The 14,973-nt window shown below is 54.5% G+C and overlaps 2 protein-coding genes across 5 annotated transcripts in view; both read left to right on the top strand.

Moving 5' to 3' along the window:
- Nucleotides 1-3,721, top strand: part of Asb18 (ankyrin repeat and SOCS box containing 18) — a 61,612-nt gene extending 57,891 nt beyond the window's left edge. For 2 of the 4 annotated variants that reach the window (XM_023722188.1, XM_023722192.1), the window contains one exon: nt 3,636-3,721. In XM_023722188.1, coding sequence (XP_023577956.1) covers nt 3,636-3,641 — 6 coding nt within the window. In that variant the 3' untranslated portion in view covers nt 3,642-3,721. Of the gene's footprint in view, nt 1-397; nt 757-3,635 lie in introns of those variants that run through there. The other 2 variants (XM_023722187.1, XM_023722191.1) reach the window with 1 other exon arrangement.
- Nucleotides 3,722-11,949: 8,228 nt separating this feature from the next.
- Gbx2 (gastrulation brain homeobox 2) lies at nt 11,950-14,626 on the top strand. The gene is made up of 2 exons (XM_004637338.2): nt 11,950-12,493; nt 13,450-14,626. Exons 1-2 carry the CDS (start codon nt 11,986-11,988, stop codon nt 13,971-13,973), a joined length of 1,032 nt encoding a protein of 343 aa, XP_004637395.1. The 5' UTR covers nt 11,950-11,985; the 3' UTR covers nt 13,974-14,626.
- Nucleotides 14,627-14,973: the final 347 nt, after the last annotated feature.

The raw sequence follows: 14,973 nt of genomic DNA, 5'->3' as shown, positions 1-14,973 counted from the left end.
CTGGTGCGCCTGTGTTGAGCCCGAGCACAGAACACTCAGCCCCTGTGAAGTGGTGCAGTACACAGGCCGGCCGCACCCCTCCTGCCTGCCAAGAGTGTCTATGAAAATGCTTAATCACCTCAATTTCCAGGGCTAAGTGCTCTGCCGTCTCTTACGGACTGGCTCGGGATGAGGTGATAAGCCAAGATTATTGCCCCTTTTATTCCGTTATTTCAAGGATAAATTATTCCTTTCCTCAAATTTTCTATGTGCAGCAGAGATTTTTAGAAGCCCCAGAGTTGCAACTAGAACCACAATCCACATTATTTCTAGGAGTTAGGCATAGCTAGACAATGGTGAACTACTTTTCAAACTCCAGGGCTTAATTTAAAATTGTTACCATCTTCCTGTGCCAAAGCAGAGATAAATGTCACTGAACTGCCGAAGAGAAGCCATCGGCAAGAACTCCCGCCCTCAGGAAGCGGCCCAGGAGTCAAAATGCCTTCTCTTCGAGTCCTGCAGGTGGCGCCAGTAACAAACGGTCTCGCCCTCGCTGTCCAACCTCCTCTGTCCGGAGAAAGAAAAACAGTTCCCCCTTCAAGGGAAGAGAGAGCACAGAAACACCGCAGGTCTGTAAAGTGTCACACGGAATCGTGCTGCCATAATCCAAAAATTCAGTAATTAAAATATTGATTATGGAATTGCTTGCTTCCTTTTGTATTAAATATGTGCATTTTATAGACAACGTGTGTATAAATAAATATAATTTTCAGTTGACTCTTTTATGGTGCCATAATACAATCCAATCCTCATCTCTGAGTTAAACTGTTCTTTAACAAAATTACACATTTGCCGTTGCAGTATAGCTTAGCCGGTTTGTAGCCTTCATCTAATCTTCCCGAATGGTATTTCTACAGTCCTAACACTGGGCTTAATCACTCCAATAAAAAGAGTAGATTTCTTTGTAATGCAATTTGTAAGCAATAAACATGATTGAGGACGCAGTCTTTGCTGTCGCCAGTGTTTAATGCAGGGCTTTAATTTGGTGTGTAATTATTCATTTGGTAGGTTTGTTCCCTTTCGTGTCTGCTTTTCCAAAAAAAGTTGGTAAATTTGGGCGACACCAGGTTTGCCTCTGCGATGTGAGCCCAAGCTCCACGCAGATCTTACGGAAAGAGAACATTTTTCTTTTAATCTGCTAAGACAGGAGGTCACATTAAAGCATAATGCAGACACATAAAAATGTGATTATGGGGTTCCAAACAGAACGCAGTAGGCTCCTAGTTAACACAATGAGATTTCTAGGAAGTGAAGCATAAATTCTTCAAAAATGACACATTTCTCACGTTCTATTCCAATTAAATTACTGAGGCAGCTAACAGCGATGAACGCGGAGTACCAGGACAAAATGAGGGTTTTCTTCTTGTAACTGTATCTCTGTGAAAGTATATTTTTATGAGAAGCAGTTAATATTAAGCTATTATTTTTCAACTGCGCTGGAAGGGATGTCTTGAGCCCTTCCTATCGGGAGCCTCCGCCTTTGTCTCTTGCTAGGAAAAGGGAAGGCTCGCTGGTTATCGCCCCCACCAGGGTCATGGGGGGAGAGGCCAGCCAGGGAAGCGTCCGCAGGGTCAACCCCCAGGGCGAAGCGGCTGGGACTCCAGGCCCGGCTCCAGCAGTTCCCGAGGCGCAGGGCTGGGGGGCGGGGACGCGGAAGCGGTACCCACGCGCGACCCGCCAACGCGCGTGGCTTTGCACTCAGGCTCATGCCTCGAAGTCTGCAGCATTGAGGGCCAGCACTGGAATCTGCAATAGAGCGGAGCTTGAGGGGTTCGGGGTGCTCCCCCCTGAAGGAGGCGGCTGGGCGGGCATCCAAAGACAAAAGACCCAGATCTCTGAATCCAAAAGGCCGCTGGCGAGAGCCTCCGCACGGGGTTTGAAAGGCGCTCGGAGGACAGCGGAGCGATCCCAATCAGAAATGCGATTTGAAGCCCTAATGAACTTGATTGCGTGAACATTTATAATCCCCCATGGCCCTAAATGAAATCAGATATAATCAGGAGATACGGGGAAGGGAGTGTTTACAGCCGACGCCGGGCGGCCGTGGGACGCAGAGATGCGGGCCGGTATTGATGTCGAAAATGATGGATAACGCGGGAATGGCAAATATACTATTTGTCTAATGGCTCGGCAATTAAATTCCCCTGTAAATGACCCATGCCTCATTTCATCCTAATCTATGGAATTTTGATTGAATTCGTCAGCTCTAATTGAAAAATACTGCACTTTAATGTCTGCATTGCAGTTTCAGGACGAGAGTGGTTTTAATGAGACGGTGCCCCTCTGACCCGGGAATATTTGAGACTTTTATTCGGAATTTAAAGCCAGAAGGTTGCTCAGCTGAGCCCCGGCGTTTCCTCTCCTGGATCCTCGTCCATCCATCTCCAGGCGCGATTAATAAACGCACTTGAGGAGAAACGCGCCTCCCGCCGACCCCCGCCGCCAAGTGGCACACAGGGGGCGTCCCTGCCCGGGATACCAATGCCCGGGGATTCTCAGGGGTGCCCCCCCTCGGAGCCCGAGCCCCGGGGCTGCCGCGCCTGCCCCGGGCCGGTCGCAGATTCCAACCTCTGCCTTCCCACCGCCAAACCCCAGCAGCCTGCTTGGAGGAGGGGGCCTGCTGGCTGCACCCGGAAATGCGCGCAGCCCTCCCCCCACGCGTTTTATATGCAAATGACGAGGCGAAGCGCTCTTCGAGAAATTAGCTACTTGCTGAAGCGTATTTACTAGATTGAAATGAGTTAAAGAGAAACATTTTAAGTTGCACAAACGGGATAATTGGGTCGCATTAAAACGGGATGTTTGCGCCTTTATTTAAAAAAAAAAAAAAAAAAAAAAAAAAGGAGAAATCCAAGGGAAAAGAGCTGTAAAGGTGCGCGCGCGTGGCCGGCCCTGTCCCAGAAAGCCAGGCGTGTTCGAGATGGGTTCCCGGGCTTCGCCTGGGGGCGCTCCTCTCTGGCCGCGGCTGCGCTGCCCTGCACCCTCGTCCCGCCTCGGCCGGCAGGGGGCGCCCTCGAGCGTGGGCGGGGTCACGCGGGCGCGCCGGACCCGAATCAGCGTTGGGGGGGGCGAGGCAGGCGCGCGCGTGCCCGCGTCACCCGAAGGGCGCGCACCCGTGCGCGGGTCCTCCGCCGAGTCCGTCCGTAGCCAACACGACACTGTAGTGACGCGCAGTGCCCGGGACGCCAGCGCCTGGCTCGAGGGGCGGGGATCGTGGACCCGGGCGCGACCGTCTCCGGGGAGCTGCTCCCCCGAGTCCCCTTGCGCTTAGTGCCCGCGTGCCTTGGCAGCGCCGGCGCTCGGGGGTCACCCACTCTGAGCGCGCGGCGGCGCGCCGCATGTACCTCCCCGACGCGGGACAGCACGGGCGCACCGAGGGCATGTGAATCAGGAGTTGTTTACTGGGCGTCCCGAGCCCTGCTGGGGTGGACCAGAGCCGGGAGGGTTCTGGGGGTGGCAAAGGACGGCAAAGCCGACTTTCTCCCAGCGCGCCCCAAATCTTATGCAGTCACTGAGGTTGTGACAAGGGCTGCCTTTGGGGCCTAAATATTTCAAATAAAATAAATTGGGGCTTCTTTTTTCTTGTCCAACTATAGATATGAAAAAGAATGACGCCGAACCCTTCCGATCGTGGAGAGCCGCAGCCCACAGCCGCTGCTCCTTGCAGCCGCGGATCTCAGGCCCTTAGGAGATGCCTTTACTTACATGGTCTCTAGAGGGCGCTCTGCCGAACCCGCGGTGCTTCTCAACCTAATACTTAGAAATTCTGAAGCCTTAAATAAAGCCGTTTCTGGCTGTTCTTTCTATAATTCACAAAAGTCGATAAATCTAACTTGAATTCTGTTTACAGGTTCGAGATAACCTTGTTAGGTGATTAAAATAAAAATGTATAATGTAAAAGTTGGCTTGACCAATAAATTATTTAATCATTCCATCCCAGTGTACCTTGCCAAATAATTGACAATATACTAACGGAACCAAATTGGGAACTTTGGTTTTTAGTTAATATGAAGTTGAACTTTGAAAAGTCCCTCATGTCTTAAGGTTTGTGGGTTCACTTGCTGCTGTGAAATTCAAGAAGAGGGAGAAATTATAATAGAAAGAGAATGTGTGTGTGTGAGAGAGAGAGAGAGACAGAGACAGGGACAGAGAGAGACAGAGACAGAGAGACAGAGACAGAAACAGAGAGAGACAGAGACTCCAAAACACTGCGAGCTTAAAAGGAGGGCAGCAGGCCCCCACATGGCATGTAGCAGGATGGTCTCTAAATTCAATGAACCCCTCCGATGTGGTCTTGTTTGGGGAGGCACCAAGATCAGTGTCTCCTTCCAAAAATTCTCATTTACCACTGTCACCATGCCCAGGGCCTCTGGTCTCTCTGGTCTGTTCAGATGGAGAGGAACTGGCCTGCCTCTGGCCCTGACCAGCAGAAGGACCAGAAGGGCCCCTGCACAGAGCTCCAGCCCCACCCCTGCTGTGTTGTTGCTGCCTGGCCACACCAGGCCACTGACATCCTGGGTCCCCAGAAGTAGTCTGTGCCCCTCTGCTAGTGAGAGTGACTGTGTGTCCTGTGTAGAGCAGGGGGTGGCTCAGTGTGGGGCGTGGAGGAGCTTCAGCGAAGTGGCCCAGAGTCCACACCAGTAATTTCCTCTGCAGTGTGCTCTGAAGTCATGCATAGAACAAATGCTACATAGCAATGCAAAAACACCTTTTCTCCATCATTTGGAGAAAAAAAATTTCACTCCCTGGGGTCTAGATTAGTGATAGAACCCTCATCTACCCTCCATAAAGCCCTTCGGTTCAGCCCAGCTCTGAAAGAAAGAAAGAAAGAAAGAGAGAGAGAGAGAGAGAGAGAGAGAGAGAGAGAGAGAGAGAGAGAGAGAAAAAACAGAAGTGTCCTCTAGAGACACATGGGTCACAGCAGGGGGGGTTCCTTCCACCCTACCTGAAGAAGCCCCCGTCCTACCTCCCTTGCCCCCAGTCCCTCTGTGTTCCACATCAAGCTTGGCAGGATGCTCGCTCGCTGGCCTCGCCTTGCCAGCTCAGTCTGCTCTCTGTCCTGGATCCTGGTTTGCTCTTTCTCCCAAAGCCTGGGTACTACAGCTGCATTCATCATAACTGCAGCGAAGGCATTCAGAGCAAGCCCTCTGTATCTTTTCAGATCACAGAGGAAACTCAAAAGTTCTCTGCTTCTGAGGCTGAGACGCCAGTGCTTGCTGAGATCACCCTCGGAAGGGGCTGTGCATGTAAGGAGCCATTGCCAAAACCAAAGTAAGGGCTCCTTCCTGCGCTGAGCTCTAGACCCCACCTCCTTAGGGCAGAAGCCCAGAGGACACGTCCTGGATGTGGTCTAACTCTGAGCCACTTTCAGGATTGCCTAGATGTCTGGGTCTTGTGAGACCCTGAGCTCCTCTTCTCCTTGAGGCTGGGCAGGTGAGGTCCCTAGAGCCCGAGGGGGCAGGCAGCGTAAGGCCTGTGGCCAGCTGCCACTCATTCTGGCTCTGGGTCTTTTGCACTTCTGGTATCTGAAGAGATGAAGATCAACCTTATGGCTCTCCTCTGGCATGGAAATGTGCCTACCTTTGGCAGTCTTGGCATAAGCATCCTTGTGGTCCCTAACTCTGCAACTTAGTTGCACTTATTTTAAGTGAAGGATTCTTGCAAAGCAGCTGGCATCCATTACTGTCTCCATTTTCTTGTTCATTAGTAGAATGGGGACCCCCCCCCCATTAACACACATTCCCCCTCTTTCTCCTTGGAGAAGTCTGTCATTTAATGTGGTTTCCCTGAGGACCATTCCCAGAGGGTCGGTCCCAGCTGTCCTTTGGGGCAACCTCAGAGGAACTAGCATGGGTAGCTCGGGACATGCCAGCCATGAGGTTTCCAGACCACAGGGCATCTAGGCACACTTTTCACAGGGACCTTTGCCTGGGTATTCTGGCTGGGTGGTTTATTGCGAGAGAGGACATTCCAAATTTCCTTCTCCACTGGGCCAGTGTCGGTTCCTGCTCTTCATACCCAGGGCCCTCCCCTGTTTTGTGACATCCTTCCTGGGTCACATTTACTTATTAGAAGGGACAATAACCAGATGAAACTGGCGCCTTGCTTTGCAGATATTTCTCAAGCAAATAGCGACTCAGTAACCACTAGCACAGGTCGCGGCTCCGTCCTGCAGAAGTCCAAACGCCAAGGGCGCCCCCGTGGTGGTGGAGCACTGGCCTCACATCCTCGGCATCCTTCTCACACGTTTTCCAAAGGGTTAAACAGAGGCGCCCCAGGCAAGTCATCCTCTTTATAAGACAACACGCTGGTGGGGGGCTGGGTCCCGGGCAATGGTAGCTGAGCCCCGGCCTTGGGGTGCAGAGATTTCCATGGGGAGAGAAGCGCGGGGTCCTTGGCCCGCCTCTTCCTACCAGAGTCTCCTGGCGAGCCGGAAGTATCTTGGGCTCACCGCTGTGCTCCAGCCCTCCCTCCCAGCCCGAGCTTCTTCCTTCCGTAGTGTCCGGTCCCGGCCTTCGGAGGTGCCCGTCGCTTCCAGGAGGAGCTGGACAGGACGTGGTGCCCACCCCTAACAGATTCCAGCTCCCTGGAAGGCCTGCTGTGCGGCGTCCCTGAGGCCTCTCGCCCGGGCCAGGCACCTTCTCACCCCTCCTCGCCCTTTGCGCACCGGGGCTACCCCCCGGACGGGGATTTGCATGTCTGTGAAGTCCCGCAAACAAAGCCGCTGTACTGGGCAAGAAATCCCAGAGTCCTGTGACCCGGGCGCGTTTGAAGTCCCCCAAAGATGGGGTCGCTGGAATACCAGAGTGCAGGTGGGAGGAGATAAAGCTAGGTGAGCAGCGCCCCGGGGCCCTCCAGAGGCCGACCCGGCGAGGAAATCAGCGCTGCAACAGGGCCCCCTCCTCGCAGGCACCCTCACCCCGCAGCCCTTGGGCAGAGCCTGCAGGCCCACCTGCGCCTCCCCTCTCCCCCCCCCCACCTCCCCTCTCCCGGCTCCCAGTCCGGATCCCGGGCCAGACACCCGAGGGCTGGAGAGCGCGCTGCCTTCCTCCTCCCCAGTGCCGGCCAGGAGCTGCCGGGGAGACGAGAGCACGGCGAGCGCAAGCTTTGTAGACGACCTGTCACCAACTCCCGAGCCCCAACTGCTAGAGCTGCTCCGAAAAAGGATTCCAGCCGAAGCCCCGGGGCGCCTGGGCCCCCACCCGGGGAGTCAAGCCCCGCGTGGAATGCAGGGGAGCCTCGCGCTCCAACAGTTTATAGCGCGCCTGGGTTCTCAATCCTTCGACCACTCGCACACTCCAGGGTTCCCACGCGTGAAGACGGCACAGCCACTCTCGCCCCAGGTCCCAGGAGGTCTGGCCTGGCTGGTCACGCTGGTGTGGTATGCCGGGTCCCGCGCCTGGACGTGTGTGTTGGGGGGTGGCACAGGTGTGAAAGGTCACACTTGCTGGCCTTCAGGCTAGAGAAGGGCATTTTCCAACTCCCTGGAGAAAAGGACTGGGAAGGGAAGCCCCTCCTCTTCGCAGCTCTGGACGGCAGCTGTTTTGCTTGTGCTACTTGGAGGGTGCAGGGAAAGCAAACTTGCTACACAAGACCGGCGCCGCACACCCAGCCCCACAGCGCTTCTTCTTCTGGGTGCTTTAGAAAACCCCCGTCCTGCTTTGTGCACGGTCAAGAAGAATAAAGAAAGCAAAGACTTTTATTTTATACACCACTTGATCTTTGCTTGGGAAACTCTATTAATTGAATGGGTTTGCCTTTTTTGCCAGTCCCCTTTATCATTATTTATGGGCTTTAAATTGTTTAAAGTTCCCTTGACGTTCAATTTACAAGTTTGGGAACTTTTTTTGTTCTGCCTTTTGTCCTGGAGAAAGACATCGTGTTGGAAGTGCTTTGAAAAGCCAAACATGAGAGGTTGGCAAAGAAAGCCGAGCGGGCGAGATCCCTTTTAATTCTGTCCTGTTGGTGAATGGCTCTTTTACATAATTGCAGGAGCTATTTCAAAGCCAGCCAAGGGCTGACTTCACTTAGAACCACATGGAGTCTATTTTGAGCTTTCAGATTTAAAAAAAAAAAAAATAAGCTGAATAAAATAGTTTTAAAAGATGAGGCTTCAATGCTTTCTGCTACTTGCAAATTGGTGTGTCTGATGGGGAATTTTACACAAAAACCCCTTTGTAAGTGCATCTCAGGCTTGGGAGGCACTATTCTGGGTGAGCTGGGTGTGAATCCCAATTGCCCTTCCACAAATAAAACCCATCCCAAGTTATTTCCCAACTATTGCCAGGAACGAGTGCTTCAGCAATGACCAAATGACCCGGCCACTCAAAATCCCTAGATATGAAAACAAGCCGTTGCTGGAGGAACCAGCCAGTAGAAGGGGTCTAGGGAGCTGGCAGCAGAGGCTGGCCCACGAGGCCTGTAGGTTTCCCGAGTCGCCGGAGACCTGGGCCCCAGAGCAGTGCTCCAAGTGCGTGGTGCAAGTGCTTCCTCCAGGGGTCTGGGCTTGGGAACCACGGAAAGTTTGCCGCATGAATATTCATCTACTGGTGCGTTTTACATTTTACTCTCAGCCTGCATACACCTGCCTGCTGACATTGCCTGGGACAGCCCGGAAGCGTAGAACCAACCCGAGCAGCAACTCATTTACTGAACATTGTAAGTGGCTCAGTAGTGTCCTGGCACTTGTCTGGCATCCATGCAGTGCAGTGCTCCTATCTTCAATAGGAGAGAAGCTTCACAGAAAAAAAGGAAAAGAGTTTATGGAAGTGGACTGTAACAGAGGACCCCAAGCCTCCACTTTGGGCCTTTTCTGCTCTTTTCCCAACTGGAGGTGGCAGGGATCCTCCAGCCAAGTTGCGAAGATATGTACCGGGTGGTTTTCCCTTGAAGCCTGGGCTGAGGCCAGTCACTCAGGATGCTTCCATTTGAGCCATGCAGGTAGGAATCCAAATGATGGGTAAACCTTGTACCTGCCACTCCCTGACCATAAGTCTGTCCAAGGAACCGAGGACTCTCCTGGCATTGGATGTCTGTAGTCTCCACATTCTGAACGCTTTTGCAGGTGGCAGAGGCGCCCCAAAGGTCCTGCTGATCCCGCCGAAATGCGAGGTTCCTTTAATGATGGGAACAGGCGTTTTCTAAGCAGTTAAGCGTTAGATGAGAAAATATTATTGCCTTGCACTCGAGAAAAGCACACTAGTAAATAAAATTCATATTGATGAGAATTATCTGAACTCACTAATAAAAGAAGATTAGTATTATAACCCCTGCAGTCAATACTTTCAGGGCAATTTATGGACGTGAATAATATGTCATCAAATTATTTCAGGTGTAGCTATCATTCAGCAAACCTAAATCTTTTTGCTGAACTTTAACAGGGAGAACCATCACCAAAAGAATCAAAGGAATCCCTGTTTCTGTCCGGGTGATCAGAAACTGGAAGCCACGAGGACAATATTTTTGTGGTGAAATAAGTGTGGCTGGCAATGATGCCCAGGCAAAATGCCGGGGTTTGACGTGAGGAGCAGGGCAGGAACCTCCTGGTAACAATATGAATCAGGGAAGAATTTATTCTTAGTATTAGAAAAAATAAGATAATGGCATCCGATACCGTCATGGCAACTATCTCTTAATGAGAGAGAATACTTATTATTCTCAGGAAAGAACCAGCCCTTTGCCCTGGGCTTCGATTTTTGTGTTTTTCTTCTTCTGCGGGCCTGCGAAGGAAGGGACAGCATTTGGAGACTTGGCAAACACCTCCTTCCCCGCAGATCCCAGGGGAATAAATTTCTCCTTACATTGCCAAAGCCACCTTGGGGTCTGGGGTTCAAGTGAGTTCAGGCAACAGAGGCAGCGCCCTAATGAATTCCTTTCAAACCGCCTGCTGCCGAAGCCATCTATTACTGCGGCCTGGAGTGGGGAAACGCGCTGTAGATGTCTTTGTCCGGGTGATGGGGGGCGGGAGGTTGGCAGCGGGGCGGCAAGTTTTCTCAGCGCCCCGGAGCTCCAAGGACTCATCCTCGCTCTTACCTGCTGGGCACGCTGGGTGGGCAGTGGGCGTCTGGCCAGCTCTTGGCTAAGGACGAGGTCTGGGATTAAGACGTCCCCTGGGGGAGCCTTGGGGTTAGATTGAGAGAAAGAGAAAGAACGGAAAAAAGGGCTTCAAAGAATCTGGTCGATAAATTCATAAAGATCGATTTGTCTTTATCTCCCAATTAAATGTGCTTGTAAGTGATACATAACACACGTCCAACACGGGCCAACTCCCCAACCACTAGCTCCTCCGCGTGAGCTGATTTCTAATGACCGATGTGACAATGCCCTCCCCTCCTCCGTGGCCGGTGCTGCCGGCGGCTTGGGGAGGGCATCTACCACCGGGGAAATTGAAGCTAAGGCCCTGGAGGCGTGTGGAACTCGGCGCGCTGGTGAGCTTTGTATCGTCTACCGGTGCCACGAAACTGTTCGTGTACGTAAGGGGAACTCCGGAGCCAAAAGTTTGTAAAAACGGGAAGCAGGGTGTAAGAGCACCGCTAGTTTTACCCCATCCCTCCCCCAGTTCCCTGGCTCCACCACCTTGGGGTCGTTACCATTGTCCAATACAGGGGAAATATCTCGAGGGATCCGCTCCATTCAGCAGTCGGCAAAAGGGGGACCGTGAGCCCTCGATTCCTCTTGCTGGAAACTGGGCGCCGGCGCCGGGGTGAGTGCTCCCTCCGTTCCCAAAGTGCTTAATTAGCGCCTATTTACAAAACGCAGCTTTTATTTGAGCAAACATCATAAAGCTTTCATCAGGATAATCTCACGTTATACAATCCAGAGCCAGAGCACCCCTCCCCTTCCTCCCTGAGGATGGAGCGGATAAAGGACTGGCTTTATTATCATAATTATCGTGGTTGTTATTTTGGTCCGCGTCTGCAAAGTGGGTGAATAGGTGCGATGATTAAGAATGTCAAGAAAAATGAGAACGGATTGCTCACGGGAGAGACCTGCCCGGCCTGGGGCGGGGAGACAGCAGCCTCCCGCCCCTCCGCGAGCGACTCCACCAGTTCCCGGAGGCCGCAGGGTCCACAGCTCCGGCCCGCACCCCGGGATCGGATCTGCAAGGGCTGCACCCTGCAGCCAACTCCGGGAATCTTGCCTGGACCCCTGGCGCAGTCGGAACACCCAGCACCAAGATGAGCTCAGACGTGCTTGTTTCATAGCAAATATAAAAGAAATGCAACGCTCCCGGCCCATACTCGCCCGAGGGGAGCCCGGAAGCCACCTTTCGGGAATGCCGGGCCCTGGCGTCCGAGCCCAGAAGGTTCCCTCAGCCCTTTGCAAGTTTGCTCGGAGCGGTCTGCTTGCCAGGCTGCGGGTTCCAGGCCCGCGCTCTCCTATGGTGGCGCCCGCAGCCCGCTTGCAGCAAGTCTGGGTGGAGGGGGCGGGTCTCCGGTTCGTCCCGCCTCTATCCCGCAGCCAATGGGCGGCGGCGTTCGGCCCCACGTGAGGCGAGCTCGCCTGGGCAGCAGGCAAAATGTGAATGAGAAAGAGGAGCGCGATTTAAAGGTGCTGGTGGCGCCCGCCAGAGACAAGTGCGCCGACTTCGCGCGCTCTCCAGCGGTAGGCGACGGACTGCGGGACAGACGGACGAACACACGCACAGCCGTTGGCCAGGGCGAGAGCCGTGGACGCGACGCGCATAGGCTCCGACACGCAGGCGGCGGGCAGCGCTCCACTGAGCTCCCCGGGCCCGGGCGCCCTCTCCACTTCGGGGCGCACGGCCTCGCCCCGCGCCCAGCACACACCCCGGATCCCGGGCATGCAGCGGACCCAGGACTGAGGGGCAGCGGCTTCTGCTCTCCGGATCCCGCCCGGCCCTGGCCCGGCGATCCCGGGGCTGCTCCGGGCGGCGGCGCGGCGCGGGGACTTTTCGCCTCTCCCTGGCCTCTCCCGAGCGCGTCTATGAGCGCAGCGTTCCCGCCGTCGCTGATGATGATGCAGCGCCCGCTGGGGAGTAGCACCGCCTTCAGCATAGACTCGCTGATCGGCAGCCCTCCGCAGCCCAGCCCCGGCCATTTCGTCTACACTGGCTATCCCATGTTCATGCCCTACCGGCCCGTGGTCCTGCCGCCACCGCCGCCACCGCCGCCCGCGCTGCAGCCTGCGCTCCCGCCCGCGCACCCGCACCACCAGATCCCCAGCCTACCCACCGGCTTCTGCTCGGGCCTGGCGCAGGGCATGGCGCTCACCTCTACGCTCATGGCCACGCTGCCTGGCGGCTTCTCCGCGTCGCCCCAGCACCAGGAGGCGGCGGCCGCCCGCAAGTTCGCACCGCAGCCGCTGCCCGGCAGCGGCAACTTCGACAAGGCGGAAGCGCTACAAGCCGACGCGGAGGACGGCAAGGGCTTTCTGGCCAAGGAGGGCTCGCTACTGTCCTTCTCGGCTGCTGAGGCAGTGCAGGCGTCACTGGGTGAGTCGGGGTCACATAGCCGGGACACAGGGGCGGGCCAACTCCCGATTCCCGCGGGGACCCTGGGGGCAAGACCGCGCGCCCGCCCTAGCCCTGCCGAGAAGCCCCGGGGGAGCATTTAACACAGCTCCATAGCGAGGTCGCTATGGGGACATTAGCGTCCCCTCCCCCAGCCAGCTGCTGATGTGGTGCGTTCGGCTGACTCCAAGGCCCTCGCCGGGACCTGGCATCCAGGTCAATTGCAGCCTTAAGGGGTGTTCATTTGGGTCGTGCGGCTCAGCTGTGTTTGTGCCCAGCAGCACCCACACTTAGAAAACCCGTTCGCTGGGCTTGCTGCTTGCGCGGGAGAACTGAATTCCTGAGATGCTCTGTGTGTATGTGCGTGTGTGTGTGTGTGTGTGTGTGTGTGTGTGTGTGTTGAGCTATATGGTGGTAACTTCTCCTAAGGCTACCAAACGACCCTGTGGCCAACATTATCCGTTTCCAAAAAGATACAACCTGCTATCCGCGCGTATTTGCACTCCCATTCTCGCTGCGGTGAAATTGAACTTCTCTGAATTTTCGCTGTTGGAGGGATGGGAGAGCAAGAGGGATCAGGAACGACCCCTCGATCCTCCCCCAGCCCGGACCTCCGGGGACAAAGGCGGCGCTCTCTGGAGTCTCCGCATCCAGCTACTTCTTCATCGGCCCAGGCTGAGCTCACAGAGGCCTTGCGGCCCCTTGAGTGATGGATCTGGGCAAAGGGCTGTCGCCTGTGCTGTCTCCTCCTCTCCTTTGAGCTTTCTCACGCTCCCCCCTCCTTCTCTCGCCTCAAAGGCCAGGAAATCACAATGTGTTAATGTCATAGAAAGACAATCCACCAAGTGGGGGTGGGGGTGCCCCGTGACGGCGGTGCGGAGGGGACGGGAAGGCGGTGTGCGAAAGGTAATAAAACGCCGTTTGGTTTTTGCTTTCAGTCGGGGCTGTCCGAGGGCAAGGGAAAGACGAGTCAAAGGTGGAAGATGACCCGAAGGGCAAGGAGGAAAGCTTCTCGCTGGAGAGCGATGTGGACTACAGCTCGGATGACAATCTGACGGGCCAGGCGGCTCACAAGGAAGAAGACTCCAGTCACCCACTGGAGGAGACCCCGCCGAACAGCGGCGCGGCAGGCAGCACCACATCCACGGGTAAGAACCGGCGGCGGCGGACTGCCTTTACCAGCGAGCAGCTACTCGAGCTCGAGAAGGAGTTCCACTGCAAAAAGTACCTCTCCCTGACCGAGCGCTCGCAGATCGCCCACGCCCTCAAACTCAGCGAGGTGCAGGTGAAAATCTGGTTCCAGAACCGCCGGGCCAAGTGGAAACGCGTGAAGGCAGGCAACGCCAACTCCAAGACAGGAGAGCCCTCCAGGAATCCCAAGATTGTGGTCCCCATCCCCGTGCACGTCAGCAGGTTCGCTATTAGAAGTCAGCATCAGCAGCTGGAACAGGCCCGGCCCTGAGGCCCTGCGAGGGCACACAGGCCTGGCACCCGTCTGGAGAAGCCCCAGCCCCAGGGAGAGCTCAGTGGGCCGCGTTAGGTTTGAAACAGAACTCAGAGTCACGTTCCAGAGGTGGACATCGCAAGCGAGTTGAGAATGTGCTCACGAAACAGGCTTACCGACTGCTTTAGAGGGGCTACAGCCACACCTGAAGATACACTAAATATTTATTATACTCTCCTACTTTGTACATAGATGATCTATATACACTGGATCTCAGCTGCAGTATTTTGAAAGTTGTAGGACCAAGTTATCTAGTAAGATCCTCCACTTACATTCCAGAAGAAAGCAAAACCTCCGAGGTCCTCTGCCATCTTTAGCAGTCACCATTCCATACTTTCCCAAAGGTAAACATGAAACACAAGAACAAGCACTGGGGTTTAAACTTAACTTTTGCTTCTGTTTTTGGCTTTTGAGTTGACTGCAGAGCAGCCGTGGTTGGGCAGCCTGGAAATTTACTTTGCGTTGCGTTGATTTTGCCTGGCTTTCTTTCCTGGGCTTGCCCCTCCTGTCTGAGGCAGGTCTCCACTGTGTTTAATTTATTCCAGTGTAGCTTATTTTCTTATAAGTTATGGCATTTAAACAATCTCAGTCTCGTGAATAATAAAAAGGAGCAAAAAAACCAAAACAAAGATCAGTACCTGGGTGGGCCTCCTAGCTGTGTCCAGAACTTGATGGGCCTGGGCCACCCAGCACCTGCAGTCCAGCTGACCTGGGGACAGTAGCCACACAGCACCGTGGCGGGCTTTGAACTGGAAGACAAGATCGCCAATGGGGTGATGGGTTTAAGAAAACACATTTTTCTTTTTAGGGCTCCAACACGGCCCCTTTTTGCACAGCTAGGGGGCTGGCGATGTTGGTCCAGAGCAGGCGAGGGGTGCCCGGGCAGGGAAAGTGAGCGTTGGCAGTGTCGGGCTTTGTATAAACTTTAGGGTGCTAACTCTACTTCAGCCCGGGAAGA

The sequence above is a fragment of the Octodon degus genome, unplaced genomic scaffold, assembly GCF_000260255.1.
Source record: "Octodon degus isolate 3935 unplaced genomic scaffold, OctDeg1.0 scaffold00089, whole genome shotgun sequence".
NCBI classification, from domain to species: domain Eukaryota; kingdom Metazoa; phylum Chordata; class Mammalia; order Rodentia; family Octodontidae; genus Octodon; species Octodon degus.
This window is presented reverse-complemented; position numbering and strand designations above follow the sequence as displayed.

Excerpts from the sequence above, each read along its gene's own strand:
- Gbx2 (XM_004637338.2), top strand. The coding sequence starts at position 11,986 with ATGAGCGCAGCGTTCCCGCCGTCGCTGATGATGATGCAGCGCCCGCTG. Across the intron at positions 12,494-13,449 it reads GGCAGTGCAGGCGTCACTGG|TCGGGGCTGTCCGAGGGCAA; the intron begins GTGAGTCGGGGT and ends TTTTGCTTTCAG.